Source organism: Centruroides vittatus, unplaced genomic scaffold (assembly GCF_030686945.1).
Source record: "Centruroides vittatus isolate TY-2023 unplaced genomic scaffold, ASM3068694v2 contig_401, whole genome shotgun sequence".
NCBI lineage: Eukaryota > Metazoa > Arthropoda > Arachnida > Scorpiones > Buthidae > Centruroides > Centruroides vittatus.
In genome coordinates, this window is record NW_027122216.1 from 2,009,144 (window position 1) to 2,026,948 (window position 17,805).

The 17,805-nt window shown below is 26.6% G+C and overlaps 1 protein-coding gene and 1 long non-coding RNA gene across 5 annotated transcripts in view; both read right to left on the reverse strand.

The window, feature by feature from the left end:
- The window catches only part of LOC136976561 (uncharacterized), a 171,195-nt gene that overhangs the window by 38,709 nt on the left and 114,681 nt on the right, over positions 1 to 17,805 (reverse strand). For all 4 annotated transcript variants that reach the window (XM_067271892.1, XM_067271896.1, XM_067271893.1 and 1 more), the window contains one exon: positions 2,478 to 2,545. In XM_067271892.1, the coding sequence (XP_067127993.1) occupies positions 2,478 to 2,545 (68 nt within the window). The remainder of the gene's footprint in view (positions 1 to 2,477; positions 2,546 to 17,805) is intronic.
- Positions 10,951 to 16,006, reverse strand: LOC136976563 (uncharacterized). Its single transcript, XR_010880949.1, has 3 exons — positions 15,893 to 16,006; positions 12,057 to 12,118; positions 10,951 to 11,940 (listed from the first exon to the last, which is right to left on the reverse strand). It is a non-coding gene; the product is annotated as an uncharacterized lncRNA (long non-coding RNA).

The following is a 17,805-nucleotide window of genomic DNA, read 5'->3' on the forward strand; positions in this document are numbered from 1 at the left end:
ATATGATCCAAAGTTATGTTTATGGAAATCCAATAAACCCGAACTGAAAGACTGTTCAGTTTCAAAATGCTATAAAATTCGTATATAAGCTTAAGATTCTAGAATTAATGCGTAAGTTCTATTGTTTATAATGCTACAATTAAAATAAAATCATTGTTTACGTCAAAAATAAACTATTTCATCTGAAAATTTTACTTCAAATTTCAAATTCTTATGGGAAATCAACAAGGAAAACCGTTCTTTAACGGTCTTCCAATGGTCCTCTAACGGTCTTCGATTTTTCTTAGCACTTACATGATCTATATAAATCTTTAAGTTTGTTCATTGTTTGTTTTTAAATATTAGAATTAATACAATAAATCTTAAACTCTATGTGTAAAGTCTCATAAATAAAAGGATACTTTAAGAAGTAGTTAAACGATCCAAGTCTTTAACGTTGCACCTTAAATTTGAAAGAACTACATAAAATTATCTTAAACTAAGGCCTTTCTACAGACGTTACAACTGGCAATTACCTTACTTATAATAAGGTGTTGCTATTGCAATAAAAATTTATAATGCCATAAAGGTCACATAAGTGTGAGGAGGGGGAAAAAAAGACTGTTTTATTTTACCGGAGGTAAAAACCATATTTTAAAACTTGAAAGTCATAATGTTAAAACATAACATATATTCTCAATTGTATCGTCTTCGGTGACAAAAAGTAATATCCTGTGTAGAAGAAAAGGAAACAGTTTTTGGCAACAATATTTATCAATCTGACATCCTCTCACCGAATTGATGCAAGACGCAATACATTACAACCACAGCAAATAATGTAGTACAAATCTACAACTGACATTCGCTATTTTTCCTTCTTAACCTTTGCAAATACATTTATAGATCATGTGAGTAATAGCCACTTTCTCAAAAAATTCCATCTGGTTCCTTTCGAAATTTATAATTTAAAACAATTTCAATCCGTCTCGAGTTGTTTACGTTTATCTGATTGGAGGATCTATATCGGTTCCAAGCGAATTTCCTTTTTTTCCACTGTTTCTTTCATTATTCAATTGACAGATTTAATGTTAAATGTGATGTTAACGACTATATAATGGAGGATGAAGGTTATAGAATGAAGTTTTCGCAATTACTCCTTTCTTATGACTTGTGTTAAGCGTGAATCATTTACGGATCAGGCAGAATTTTCGCATTAACCTGCCTTACAGAGGAGAAATTCAACAGTTTTCCAATTCCCTAACATCTTTAAGGCAATATTTCTTAAGTTTATTTATTTATTTTGACCATCTCTTTTAGCATCAGTGAAGATTGAGCATCATGAGTATGATCTGCAATCTCTTTGGGGGTAGAGATTCAAGAGTTGAGAATATTTTATTTAGAATAAATATATTTATATTTTTTTAAAATTTGTAATATTATATTAACATTGATAAGTTTATGAATTATTGAACAGTCTACTTTTATTTTCTAAATTTTTGTATTTAGAATGCCACAACTCGTTTCTTATCTAGAAAAACGAAGCGAGCAAAATATTATAATTCACCACGAAGACAAATAAAGAATTAATGAATGATTAAATCATGTTTAATAAATCGTAAATATTAAAACATAAGTAAATTCTCTTCCTTGCTTCAAAACGTGACGATCAAAATGCTTAAAATTGGGGTTAATGATGATTAATCTTCATTTTTGGCCCTTAGAGTTTAATAATAATATAAACGTTAATGTTTATAACATAATAGATGTAGTTATAACATAATTAGAGCACAGTATAGTGTAAGATAATATATAGTTTAATGCTTATAATATAGTATCATACAGTATAGTGCTTGTAGTTAACTAATCATAATAGTGATTATTATGTTCCTTTGTTTTTATATGGGAGTATATAAACTGATGAGAGAATGAGGAATGCGCGAGACATTTTGAAGGACTTGTTACTTTTTTCTGAAAAATTAATATAGTACAGAAAAGTGACAACAGACACTTTCTCATGTCTGAAGAGTGATCTTTTCAAATATCGTATTTCTTATAGTGTCAACATAACTGTCTGAGGATTTTATCAACTACTTAGACGAAAAATAATAAAAATAGTTACATGTTAAACTTAATGGATATGAATTTTTAATGTAATTATCATCAAAATTAATTGATTAATTATTTAAGATTGATAAAATTTTAATAGCGTCAAACAGTAATTTCATATTCTCTAATAAAACAGCGTGAATTTAATGTTTGATATATAATATATTTAATTAATTTTAATTATAATTTTAATATAATCAGTGAATAACGTGAAATTTAGTAGAAAGTAATGAATGTTTTTTAATCGAAAAAAAATGTAATAATTTAGATAACTTTTATAAAATTCTTTACAAAAGTTTGCTTAAAAATTAAATAGGAATATATTACATTAATAAAGTTATTAACATGATAAATAATTTAAATAACAATATACATATAATAAATATACTTACTTTCTTTATATTGCAATACATTTTCATGTTTTTCATGCATGACCACGCATCTGTAGCATTTTTCGTTCCTATAAAAAATAAGAATATTTCTAAATATATTTAAAAAATATATTAGATATATATATATATATATATATTATATATATACAAGTAACTCTTTTCTTTCCCTTTTCAGAATATTTCTCTCTAATTTCCTTTCTAGATAGAGCTTCTTTACACAAGCAAAGTTTGTTCAGCAAACAGAAGAGAACAAATAGAGAAACAGAATTAAGTTATAGAATGGAAAAGAATTTCTTCAAATGAGAAGAAAAGTATAGCTATATCACAGCCAAATATTTAATTTTTGCCAAAATAACAATGACATAATAAATTATAAAAGAAGAAAAAAGGAGGAGGGGGAACAGTGCACACCTGATAATAAAAAGTCAATAGAAATGTGACTTTTCTTTGTTTGTTTTTTTAATAGAAATTTGAAATTTTGTTACAGATTTTAAAATTTTATTTTTATTAATTCTTACTTTTAAACGTTTATAATACAAAAAAATATTATTATATACATTAAATTTTTGAAAGAATTAATGTTAAATTTAAAAAAAAAGAAATTAGATAAAAAATTTATATAAGCCCTATAAATGTGTAATTTATTTACTATATTTAAGAATTTATTATAGAAATTTTATATTAAATATTTCATGCGTAGATCTGTAAATTTCTTCTTATAGAAATCAAATAAACAAAGATCATACATGGAAGAGATAAAGTTTTGAGCATTTCTCTTCGATCATCTAAGATTCATATTTTTCTATTAATTTGTAATTGAAAATATTTTATGTTCTTATATTCTTATAAAATATTAAATAAGTTCTATGAAATTTTAGAAATTTTCTAATAATATAAATAATGAAAGTCTTAAAGACATATCTTTAAAAATGTTTATTTTAATCCTTAGATCAAATCCCAATGGTAAATACATCAGAAATTTTATAATTTTCTCTTTAAAATTATATTTCAAACAAAAATATTCTCAAATTACGGCATTTTTTTCAATTCGCATCAATTTTTAGTAAGCGATATAATAAAATAGATAAAGAGTAGTTTCAAACGAATTATATAGTTTCCATTTAAAAAAAAAAAACTAAATTTAATTCCCCTATAAATAGAAGAATTAATAACTTTTATTTTAACATATAATGTGAAATCCGTACATCTACAGAAAATGGATAGTTCTCTTAGTAAACCGAATCCACTTTCTAACTCCCAATGACTTTATCGTAACTGGAATGGAGGACTCATAAATCAACTAGAGTTTTGGTCCCTCGCTCGGGGACTTCAAGTATCAAGAAGAGTTGAACGAAACAAATTGCGTGCGTGAAAACCTAAAGTTAGGGGGAAAAAAAAGAAAAGTGGAAACAATCGATAAAAAAACGTTGATCCTAGAGGGATGCTCGGATTTCAACGATTCCTGCTACCATTTGCATCGATTTACTTATCTATGGGTCTTTCCATCTGGAATTATTTGACTGACACTCCGAATCGAAATATTTTGACTCCAAACTGAATCTAGAATTTGGTGCGACTAAAAAATTCCATTGTCAAAACGCAAATATTTAATAAAATATAATATTTTCTTTCTTACTCAAACGGCTCTAAGAAAAGATCCTTTTGTGGTTGATAAAAGGAGAAGAAATTTCATATCATTTTACTTTCCAGATGGCTTAATTACAATTTGCAAGTACTTTTAATTCTCAAAAGAGTTCATTGTTCTTATTTAAAAGTGGAAGAAATGAATTCAAATTTCCTAAAATGATTCCTTTAAAGAAATCCGTTTAAATTCTTGAAAGCCAACCATCCTCCAACGTAAATGGAGATAAGATTACATCAGTGCAGACTCAGAACAGCTTCATTTTTCCAGTATATATTCTCTACCGTATCATAGAATTTTCAGAAATAAATTTATGCGGTATTAGTAACTTAAATATAGTTGAAGGCCTTTTATAATTTAGCATCGTCTCACCAAAGTTAAGAAGGATTAAAGTGCTTTGCATTAAAAATGTGACACGTGATAGCATTAACGTCGTACAAAGGAGAATAAGAACTATAAATTTCTCTATGGCAAAAGAGCCATATAACGGTTTAATATTAACTTAATGGTAAAATAAAACTATCAAAGTAGTTCAGAGCTCTATAGGGAGTATAATTGCCCCAGACACATTTACTACACGGACGTAAACAGCAGATTATCTTGTTAAGCCATAACTACTAAATTACTCTCGATCTAAGCATTCTGTAGAAGATGTTTACCAATTTGCAATCAGCTATTCCTATGTTACGCCAATGATAGCTAATTGTGTGACCTTTGCCAGATCTCAATTATCCATCCTGACCAAACAATGTAAATCATTACGCTTTGCAGCTGTTCCATTATGTGTATAATTCATGTTAATATGATTAGTTAGTAAAATATTTGTATATTATAATGTTTGGGTGTATTTTAATGGAAAAGGATCGATACTTTTGAAATGGCTATTCCATTTAATTTACAAATTTTCCAATTTGCAAAGCAAATTTGTCCTATATAAAAAGAACCGTCGTCGAGATTGTATTTTTCAACCTTTTTTTTATTGGTATTATGTTACTAAAAACACAGAATGGATAATTTTTTTGAGAAAAATAAATATAGAAATTACTGGTGGAAAGGATAAGACCATTTATATTTTGCACAACTTTTAAATTAATAAATTTTTATTTACAAAAAAAAAGTCACATGTTCAAGCGTACGAGAAGGAAGAGAAGATCGAAAAATTTTTTCATTTTCGCAAAGAATTTAAATAATTTTTACAAATTCGAGCTTAAGAATAAGATGAATAAATTTTTATTTTAAATAAAGAAAATAAATGTATCTAAAAACTTAATATTATTAAGTCAATAATTTTTCAAAATGTAAAAGATTTAGACGTTTGATTTCTAAAAAAAGTCTTTTATGAATTAATATTAAGATATGTTCCCATATTTAAAGTTTCTCACTTCATGAAAGTAAAGTAGAAGAGGAAGAAGAAGCAGAAATGTAAACATAAGTACCACGAGAAGAGAGAGAAGTAATTAATAAATAACTATGAATTGTTCATTGTTATCAACACAAAGATACTTTCGAATGTAATCAACTTCAGATCTCTCTCGATATGAGTAGAAAAACTAATCTTCTTCACCTCGCAATCATTTCCAATCTTTGTAGAAAACAACTTATTCTTTCCTCAACACAATTTCCAAAATCCATTAGAATCTTGCTTATCACTTTGAAAATCAAGAAGAAATGATTTCTTTCCTGTTCTTTTAATTCATTTCTATATACAAACTTTGTAAAAGTGAAGTAAATCTATCCCGGATCAAATAAAATAAAATTAGGCTTTTGTTTATATAAAAAAGTTCTTGAAAAAAAGAACAAAATCCTGGAATTATATCAAAGAAAACTGTAAACAATTTTTATTTTCATACAACTTGCAAGAAAAACTTTGTTCTTTTTTATTAAGAATTAATTTATTAAAATACTAAAACTTCAGAATTTGAATTATATATATATATATATGTTTTTTTATTACATGCAAGAAAACATTTTTTCTACGATATATTGTTTAAAAATACACAATTCAATGGAATATTGATGTCTAAAGAAGATATTGATAAAGAAATATGGATGTTGGAAAAGTTTTTTCAGGTACTGTTTTGTTTTTTCAGTAACAGTAAACAAACTAAATGATAATATATATATATGTTTTCTGATCAGACCATAAAATAAAATATATTTTGATTTTATTTCTCTGTAAAAGCTTAAACTTTTATTTCTTTCCATTTCTGTCTTCAATTTTATACAATTTATTTTTAACCAACTATTTGAGGATTATTGTTCCAAAGATCATAAGATGCTGAATAGTCTAACAAGTCCATCATTACCAGGTTATTTAAAGAATATTTTTTATATATATTTAAGCTATATATATATATATATTATGCATAAATTTTCACATGGTTATATTATTAGCCCGTTTAAGAAATTTCATTCGAAGAGATGAGTGAGATGTCATTTAAAGAGGTGAGATTTAATCCGCATCATTTGTGTACGACTCATTCTTTTTCTTCTGTTAACAATATTGCATTTAAGTGCTTACTGATTAAATTAGACTATCCACTATAACTCTTTAGTAATGAAGTTATCTACATTCTGCTATAGGAATAAAATTAGACAGTTGAGGTCACAATATTAAATGTCAACATTGATTATGGATAAACTTCGCTCCTAGATAAATGTCATTAGTAGCAACTGTTCCTCGGATGAAGTGACAGATCTTCCAACTTGAATGTTTTCTTAATAGTTTCTATTAGTTGAAAAAATTAAATTCTCTTAAAATTAAATTATCGCAAAAATAAAACTTAAATGCTTCTAATTAATTATGTGTAGTGATCAATCGTACCAAGTTATAAAGTAGTAAATAATTAAATAAATATTTTATATCGACTTTTAAATATTATTTAGTTCGTTTAGAAAATTAATTATAAATTAAGAAAATTAATTTTATTTATATTTTAATCCTATTATTCTATTAATGATTAATGTTTACAAAGAGAAAAATTCTGTTTGCAGTAAGAGCATCAAAAGAAGGTAAATTTCTTTACGTTTTCCTGACAATAGAGCAACTAAATAAACAGTTAATACTAGTTAATGGATATAAATATCCAATGAAACTATTTCATTACATGAAATGTGTACATCTCCGTACAAAAATACAGTTAATTACTGTTGTATTTACTATAAACAATAAATTCACTGAAAATAATTTATAAAAAATTATAATATTGTTGAAGATATTAAAGATTTTATTTATTTATATTTTTAAAATTTTTAAATTAATATTATATTCCTTCTATTTTTAAATATTTATAAAGTATAAAGTATCATTCTGTAAAGCATTTATAAAGTATAAAGTATCATTCTGTAAAGCATTTATAAAGTATAACAGATCTTCTTGTATATATTTAAAATATTCCTCTAAGAATTATTCATAATACGTTTATTCTTTAAAAAAAAAACAATAAATAAATAATATCTTTATAAATGTGATATAATTTTATATATAATTTCAATATATGGTGTGTAAGTATATATATATAACTTATATTCTGAATTGAGTTTGTTATTGTATCCAAAAATGTATATTTATAGCATTTAAATATTAAAGTAAAATATATAATGTTTATCTATTTATTATATATGAAACACAAAAGATTTTATTCGAATTTTCTCATTTTTAAAAGTATACTTTTTCTTTTCGATGCATCGATTTTAAATTTTATGAGTAAAGTACTGTACATGTATTAGAAGATTAATTTAATTGAAAAAAAATTGTATTATTCATTTGAAATTACTAAATAATAAAATTTTAATATGATAAATGAATATTTTAAAACCTTTTTAAGTTTAATATTCCTTTTAAGGTAATGGAAAATCACAAACACGTCGAGAAATTTAACTCTAATCCCTTCGGAGTTCGCGACTTACAAGTTGAGAAATTTAATCGTAAACAATAGGTAATTAAATATTGCAATTTTGTATTTTGTACAATTAGAATTAAGAGAAATGTTGAAATATTAATAAAATATAAAAAGTTTTTTTGAATATTAACATAAATTTTCTCTGTCTTCTCAGTCGTTATCTCGGTAATCAACAATTTGATTACACTAATAAAATTTACCAGAAGTTTTCATTAAAATTTCTTCATAATGTAATTATTATACTGATTAATTTTTCATAATTTGTACTTAGATAACATAAATAAATAATGTTAATTTTATAAGATTTGGATGATTTTTAACGCCAGTAACTACTACATCTTCAATAAGCAACTTTCGATAATAATTAAAGTTCGTTGAAAGTAGTGATAAAGAACAAGCGAGTTTGGGCGATCCAATTACATAATATGTTTTAAAAGTATCAGAATCGGGTAATAGGATAGATTTACGTGGATACTTAAAAGAAAGGAAAATAAAAATTCTTGGTAAATAAGCCGATTGGAGAAGGTCGATGAGTTGTTGCCTCGGTGACGGGATTACCGTCTTGCCACTGAGTCGAACGTAACACGATACGGCTGGCCTTTCATTGCTGTCCATAACGAGACCATTTTGGTCCCTGTAGACCTCTATCCAGTCTTGAAGAGGAAGTGAGTGGCAAATCCTTTTCCCTTTCTTCTGACGTCGTCCCAGATTCTTCTAAATCTATTGGGGCGTGACTCTTGGACTTTTACCTGACATCACCCTAAACATGTGTAAAAATGCAGAATATTTGCATCCACACAATTTTACCAGTAGAGGGAACCAAGTGGATAACCATAATAGAATCTCCCGTAGTGAATGAAAGGACATTAAAATGGTCAAACACGTTTTACACGCTAAACTTTTGTCAGTAGTCAGTCGTCACTCCCCTGTTTACCTTTAAACGTTTTTCTTAAATCCTCTAATGATAAAAAAAAACTTGTTAAATAAGAAAAAAAAAGAGCCACAAATATTGTCGATTCCCTAATTTAAAAACAGAAAAATCTTACTTTTATGAAGTTAATTAAGCATTTAAAATTAATTATCAAGTTAAACAAGCGTCAAATAATTCCGTCCTTCCTTATCCTAAATGCAATTTCTCGTTATAAATCGATTTGCAATCGGGGACACAGCCAAGCATGGCAAACACGTTAACCATTTATGCATAAAGCAACTTTGTCAATTTACTACTTCGTTTCTACAAAGGCCAATATATTAAGATAATCTCGATTGTTTTTGAGAAGGAAATCCGGATGCATCTTATCCAATATGTAAATAAAGGTTGATAGAATGAAGATTAAAGTGAAAAGCAAGATTATACATTTACTTAATTTATAGCAGGATCGAATAATCCTGTTAAGAGATTACAGACAGAATAGGTTAATATTATTACACTGACTTTATAGAAACGTGAATATGTATAGATAATTAGCTTTGTTCTCTTAAAAGTTGTGCAAATATACCAAGAATTTTTCAAAAACTTAATAGAAAGTGCGAGAAAATCTTAAAAACAAACGTGAAAGCTCTCAGGAAATAAGAAACTTTCGACTCCTTTGTACCAACTTTGCATTTTCATTTTAGTTATTAACTTTATGAAAAATTTTAATTATAATAATTAAAATATATATATATAAATATCATTTATAAAATGGGGGTTTCATATTTAAATTCTTTTTTTCTTATTTAAATAAGATTAATTTACATTAGAAAATACATTCTTTTATATTCATTTTGTTACGTTAACAGCGTTGTTGTGAATGCCGAAATTTTAATTATATCTTTAAATAAAACGGAAAATTTAACAAAATATGCAAATATAATTAAATAACTTTCCGTGCTCTTCGTAAATATACAAAAATTGTAAAAAAATTCACTAAAATTCTTCAATATTTCCAGAGGAGTTATATAGTTTCTAGTTAAAGAATTCTGACTATTACTTCTCTGGAAATCTTGAAAAATTTTAGCGAATTTTATATAATTTCTCCTTATTTATGAGGAGTATGAGAAGTTATTCAAGTATAATTTTATACATTTACAAATTTTCCGGTTTGTTTAAAGGTATAGAACTTCTAGTTAGAGAATTTTGTTATATCTTCAAACAAAGCAAAGAAAAAAATTAATAAAGTATACGAAACATGATTAAATAAAATCTCATATTATTTATAAAGTATGCAAAACTCGTGCAAAATCACTACAGTTCTTCAACACTCCCAGATAAAGAATAAAGTTTCTAATTAAAGCCGTCTTATTGATGGATACATCTCCTACTATACATAAATTTCTTTATAAATTTTCTTACAAAACTCTTTAATGAATTTACTCAATTTATATTTATTTTATAAAAGACCTGTTATTCTTTAAGATTCATCAGCTCTTGTTATTTTTATACTTAGTTTAATAAGCATCAAAAATCTCGAGTAGTGATTTTGTATACGGTATATAATTTTTTTTAAACAAAAATAATTAAAATTATATTAAATTTATTATAAACAACATTTTTATATTTGTAATAAATAAAAATGAATAAGCTTATTATTTGAAATTGTCTTTTAAAAATAAGCTAAAACTGTTTTTGTCATATAAACTATGTAAACAGCTCTTGTTCTAACGTATTTAGAAACAAACACAATTACTAGGAAGAATTTCTTCTTATTTTTCTTATAAAAATTATCCAAAAACTAACGAAAATATTATTTCTGTTGAAAAAAATTTAATATTAAATAATATACAATACATTGTTGCAAAATTAAGATGAATGCTAGAGATTCTAAGGATGAGGAGCAAATTAGAAAATAGAAAGTAAACTTTTTAAATGATTGTTGAAGTAAATAAAGTTAATTTTCTTTGTTAAATATATAATAAATAAGAAATGATTATTCTTTATAATGTGAAATTTTTGTCTTTACAGATGTTTCCTTGGCTAATCTGCAAAGAGAAAAGTGAATTCGCCTGTGAAAGAAAGATTTGGAAAGAGAGAAAAAGTGCATCGTCTCTTAAATAATATTATAGATAATATTGTATTATTTCGTTGATAAGTTTCGTATCTTTCGATCAAAGTTGGTCTATTTATAAGGTACCAGTAGATTTCGATTTAGACCCATTTTACTAAATTCAACTTGCAATTAATCAAAGAACAGATAGCCCAATTTCAACATGGAACATTATTCATCCGAATGGATGATACATTTTTTTTTCTTTATTTTTTTGTGTATTTTTTCCCTAAAGCAAAATTACAGAAGTCTACAATATTTCACCGATTTTCCAGTTGCACTAGCATTATATCTCTAAGAGATCCCTTCAAAAAGAATCATCTAACTGAGGATAATTTATAGAAACAGCCATCAAGCACAACCGTCAATTCCCACAGATTCCAAGATTTGGCAATCCCACCGACCTATTTAAAGGGCTCGTTTCTTCATTTCTGCCAAGCAAAACGTATTTTCGATAGAACATATCCATTCTTTAATTCTTTAATACCATCATGTAGGTCTGATCGCGTGATCCATCCTCATCAGAACCCATCGAGCATCAAATCATGGAGGAGGCGGAGTACTTTCAGTTGCTTTAACCTAATGACATTTTAGGCGTTATTAGATAGAAAGCAAGTGGAAAGAAGGGGAAAAAAAACTATTGCTCTTCAGTATTCGTGAAGGGTGTTGGGCAGAACACAAAATGCTCTTAATATGTGGGTACCAATAACAGCTTTATATCCTCGCTTTGCATTACACTAATTGTTATCAATCAAGAGGAAAAGGGCCCATTATATGGAAGGAATGTGTAACTGCTGCTTGATCTTCAGTCATCCATCAGTGTCGCTTTGCTTTTCGCATTTATCCGAGGTTATTAAGTAATGATACTGTTGCTCCATTGTTTGTCGAGATGACTAAGAAACGAGAGAAAATTTAATGAACAAGTGATGAAATTTTAGCAGTAATTTACTTTTTATACCTTATATAAATATATAATAAGATAAATGTGGTTCTAGTTATACGGTCTTACATATATTTTTTCTCTCTCTCCCTTCGACGATATTTGAAAAATTGGAGAAATCTGTCTCTGTTCTGAAAAATCAATTTTTGGATGAAAAATGAGTTCGACATAAATCTAAATTATATTAATAATGTCACATTTTCTATAAAACTACTGTTCAGAATGTTTAAATAAAGTAGATATTTATATATATATATATATATATATATATATATATGAACAGGAATTATTTTAACGCATAAAATTTTAAAAAATAAGATTTAATTCTCTTTTACCTTAGAAAAAATAGCAGATTTTCATTAAAAAATTAAACAAAATTTAAAAAAAAATGCATATATTGAATTTCTACGTTGTGACTCACCGGGTCTATCGAACTTCTGACATTTTGAAATGTTACTTTTAAAATCTAAAGATTAAAGTTTTGAAAAACTTAAGAAAAACTTCTTTCTTTAATTGCAAAAAGCATTTTTTTTAAATATAAACTTAGCTGTCGAGTAACATTAAAATATATTCTACACATCTTCAATTACTTAATTCATCTAGAAAAATCACAGTAGAGACAGTTCTATTAAGAATTAACTTTTTTCTAACTAATTTTTTTTTCGTGGAAACGTTAAAAACAACTGTTCCAACTCTGTTAATTAACTCCTAACGATTTCAGGTAATTAGCTGTATGTGTCGATATCAAACTTTATTCTTGATTCAAGTGTCGAATGCACAGTTTATGCCAAGGGCTAAATTAAGGAGAGAATGCGAAAAATCTATATAGCTAAACACTCCTATATTATCAGTAAGGTATAAAAGGTGAACTGAAAACACACGAAACTGGTCTTATGACCGATGTAAAAACATTCACATTTTTGGGAGTTAACAGATGTTGTTGGCATAGGGATATAAGCTTATGTATAATAAAGTGTACTGAAGCAATCTACATTTCTTCTATAATCTCACAACAAAGAAGAAAGAAACCAAACTAAAAGTTGGGTTTCATCAACATAAAAAAAAAATTCTTTATGCTAAACGAATTTTTTATTATTGGTAGGTTGTCTTTTATTTAAATTATTCATTCTTCTGGTTGGTTATTTACTTTTTGTTCTCTTTAATTGTTACTTTTTTTATACACTTTAAAGAAGGAGGAGAGTTAGAAAATTTATAATAGCAACTTAATTAATCAGTAAAGAAATCATTTTTTTAAATAATTTATTTGTGAGTATTTAATTATCAAGGTGAAAAAATTTGATTAAGACATTGTTAAAAAATGAAAAATTCAATGTTTTCGCTATCTATTTTAATGCCAATAAAAGGCATATTGTTATTTACTAATTATGTGAATAATTATAGAAAAACTCCAGTAAATTTACTCTTTAAAAAAGTTTAATAAGTAAGTAAAACTCGTATATTTTTTCCCCCTCTTACATTATTTAATCATTAGATTTAAACTTATTCAACTCTTATCTTTTGTTCAATGATGCTTCAATCGATGCTCTTGGAGTAAATTTGAGAGTTTTCAGTTAAAAAGTTTGAGATTATAACAGAAATTTTGCTAATTAAAAGTTAAGTTAAAGAATATTCAACAAATCATGCGGATTATATAAGAAGCATTAATCATTTGAACTACTTAATCTGTTCTATTTACTAATATATAGAAGTGTATAATCTAAAATAAGGTTAATATTTATATTATACATGGAAATCAGTCAAAAACGTTCATTTTTATATAGAACATATACTCATTTATAGAAATATTAATAAAATATATTTTAAAAATGCTATTATTAGTCAATATAGGTCTCCTGAAGATACTTCTTCTGTATTTTATGAAACTTTAAACTTTGTAAGATTGAAAATCTTATTAAAATAGGATGGGAGTGTGTTCTGATAGACTTTCGACTCAAGGTATTTGGCAAAGATAAAAGGATTTAAGTACAGTTCTGTTCTGGATCTCACGAATACTTATTAATTTTCTTCTTTCCTGCATGGGTTAATACGTTATTTATACAATAAAGATCATATATTAAGCATTATTTACTATTTAAGAGAACAATAATTCGTCTATTTTATGAGGATATAACGGTTTATGGAGTGCATTATATTATCGTTATAAGCAAGTCTGATGAATCTTGCTACATTATTATATTTTATGTCTGATCAAAAATATCTTAAATGAATCACAAAGAAGCATAAATCTCCATATGTATTGGAGATTTGACGCTATTGTTTAATACATGATATATATTTGCACTTGATCTATGTACTGTGTATTTTCTTAATTTTCTCACATATCAAAGTTTCGTAGAAATTAAGATTTAATTAAAATTCTTTATTATCTTTCGAGTTTGATCGGGAAAGCTTTCTATAGTAATAAAGTTAAGAAGATAGTTCTAATCTTCGAGATTTAAAGTTTTAGAAAGGAATCAAAATCAGCTTTAGTTAGTGTAGAAATTTAATCAGCAATAGACCCAGTAACGATTAACTCCGATCAATAAGATCATTTTATATCGAGTTTGATTAGTCAAGAACAAAAGCCTCAGTCAATAAAACACTATAAGTAAGCTTTAGATCGATAATATCAAAAATATATACAATGGAAAAGAGGATTTTAAGTAGGCATAAAGTGATTTTTGTCAAAAAAGGAACTAATTTATCGCATATATTTGATCAGTAAGTGATACATTCTTGATCAGTAAAAGAGAATATTCGTTTAAAGATTGCAAATATACATTTAATAAAAATTATCTACAGAAATCAAACACGAGAGAGAGTCATCAGCATCCGAGATAAAGGATACACTTCTCTTAAGTCAACATTTCGCAGAGAAACAATAAAGTTGATTACTTTAACTCTCAACAATCGATAAAATCTTAGATTTGTCAACAGCTCTTGTTGAGACAAGTATTCATTCCCAGGAGAATCTAAATTGAAAAAGGTCTGTTTGAGACGACTCAATGCGGTTGCTTTTGTCGATGTAAGAAAGGAATCTATGTCAATTGGGAAGTAAAACTAGATTCCGACTTCTTCCTTGTTTTTATTCCATGGAGATTTGCTCCAAACTAGAAAACTGTTTCCCTACATCCCTCATAGGAATTCGGAATGTATCTTGGTTATCTTTATCAATATAACCCGAGATGAGAGTCACCGGTGGAAAAATATCTCTGGAATTAATTGAAAATATTTCCAGTATAGCACCCACGTGTGTTACTGTATCATTCGGTATTCTTTGCCCCAAGGACGGATTTCTCCTAACTAATGTCACTTTACACGTGTCTTATGGCAATTTAAAGAAAACATAATATATAAAGTTCATTTTTAACGGTCGAATTCACACGAATTTTTAGTTTTTAAGCTTAATAGGCCATTAGGTAGATCAATATCTACAAATGCGTATTGGATTTGTAATAAAGCAAATTCGTTTTTCTCCCCGCTTTTAAGCATCCTTCGTTAAGTTAACTCTAATGACTCTTACAATATTTATGTTTATTAGATTAATAATAGCTTAAAATTAACAAAAGATACTTTTAAAATAAGCCGATCTTCCAGGAGCAACTGGTGTATGCCGACTCAAACCGCATCATTTCAAAAAAAAAAAAAAAATTACAATAAAATTTTGTTATATATTTACGATACGTCTAAATTATTAAAATTAAATCAAAATTCATTTATTTTTTAAATCGTATATCTTATTCCTATTAAGTTAATGCGGTTATTTATTTCAAAAAGTTTGGTTAAAGATGTTTGAATTCTTAAAATGTAGTGAATCACGCAGGTGTTAGTCACTTAAAAGCATCGATCATTCGGAGTATTTCATAATTTATAATCTATATTACTTATTATCTAACGATACTTACCTAGAATCTTGACAGAATCTATATATTACGGAGTTTTAATATTTCATATTATATATGGAATTTCGACGTCAAATTTAGCAATTACTCTATACATTTTCAATAATGTAAATGCTATTAAATCTACGTAAACAATTCCTATATTATACACATATTAAAGTTATATATATATATATATTGTATATATGTATTAAATATAAGAAATCTAATACTTTAAGACATTATAAAACGATGTTTTAAAGCATTAAACTAGTTTAATATATTGTTTTATAATGTTTCTGAGTAGTTATTTTATATTTCTGATACCAATTTCTGTAATTAATTTACCCAATTTTAACTTTATTGTTAATAATAATCATTCTTCGAATTGAAAAGAACCTATTGTGAATCAATAAAGACTACTGTCGATCGATATTATTATACAAAATTAATATAATGTATCGAGTCTTTAGTTTAATTGCTTAAATCTAGAGTTTAATGAGTCATATTTTAATTAAACGAAATTTTATCTAAGTACAAATTCGCATTCAATTTAATTTCTTTTAAGATTTTAACTACATTTTTACTAACTTATGTGTAGTTTTATTGCTGAAAAGCGCCTAATTGTGACGTATCAGTTATATTTTATATTGTTTTAAGCATTAAACAAGGCGAAAACAGTTATAAAAGTGAAAATATTTGCATCGGGGGGCATTAATTAGCTTAATCGGATAATTATTTCGATTATTCGTTACTATGGTAACGAGTATACGTTCGATAAATCAGCTTTGTTTTCCTTCTATATCATCATAGTTTTGTAACAATATAACATTTATCGCTTCTACTGCAATCTTCATAACCGAACGGTAACAGATAGTTGGTCGTTGGTGTCAAATAAATTTAATTACAGCTGGCGTGGCACAGATTGGCCAATTATTCCACTTCCCAAAGGTCTCGGTATTTAATAAACACGAACTGTGGTGTGTTGTTACAAGATGAAGACTCATACAAACATAAACAGTTTACAAGGAAGAGATGCAGTCCTGGAGTAGTGAAGTTTTTTCATCATAAAAACTAAAGGGGAAAAAAATATATATTTAGCGACTAACCAATTTCTGTTTAGTTTTTATAAGAAAAATTTACGGATTTTCTTGTTTACTTTAATGTGTAATTAGGCTGTAATTATGAAATTAAAGCGTTAAAATAACTGCTAAAGTCAACATGTGTGGAATTGTTTTATGAGTATCGTGGGATTGGTGAAGGTAAGTTGATTTAGTTCTAAATGGAAAAAGTTACTTGGTATGAAGTGCATTCCTGTGAAGAACGGTATAAAAAGTGATAAAGTTAATAAAACTTGCTGCTAGTTTTTTAATTAGCTTAGCCAGGAAGCTATTTTCTACAAGCTTAGATGATGTCGAGAAGATTTTGGTAAAGAAAACTTACATAGAACTGTTACACAGACATTATTAATAAAGTATTATAAGCACAACACACAAACGTATACACATACATATGTATTCTGCAGTATAAGCAAAATTGCTTCTGGTGACATTAACTCATTTTATTCACAATTGCTACTGCTGAGATAATAGTTTATGTTATGTTATGGAGTGACAATAGTTTATATTATATCCAGAATTGCTTCAGTTGAGATGATGGCATACATTATTATGTGATAACAGCCTATATTATACCCAGAATTACTTCTGATCAGATAATAACTTAACGCGAGGAATTAAATGTTTTAAAGCAAACAAATATAAAATGAATATATTTTTTACTATAAAAACTTTAGGGAAATGCTATTTAACTTTATATGAAAATATATTTATGCAGATTTTTTTATATTTTTGTTAGGGATAGAGACGGAGAGAAAGCGGGGGACGAGGAAATATTATTTACACTGCTAAAATTGATTCTGCATAAAAAAATATTGT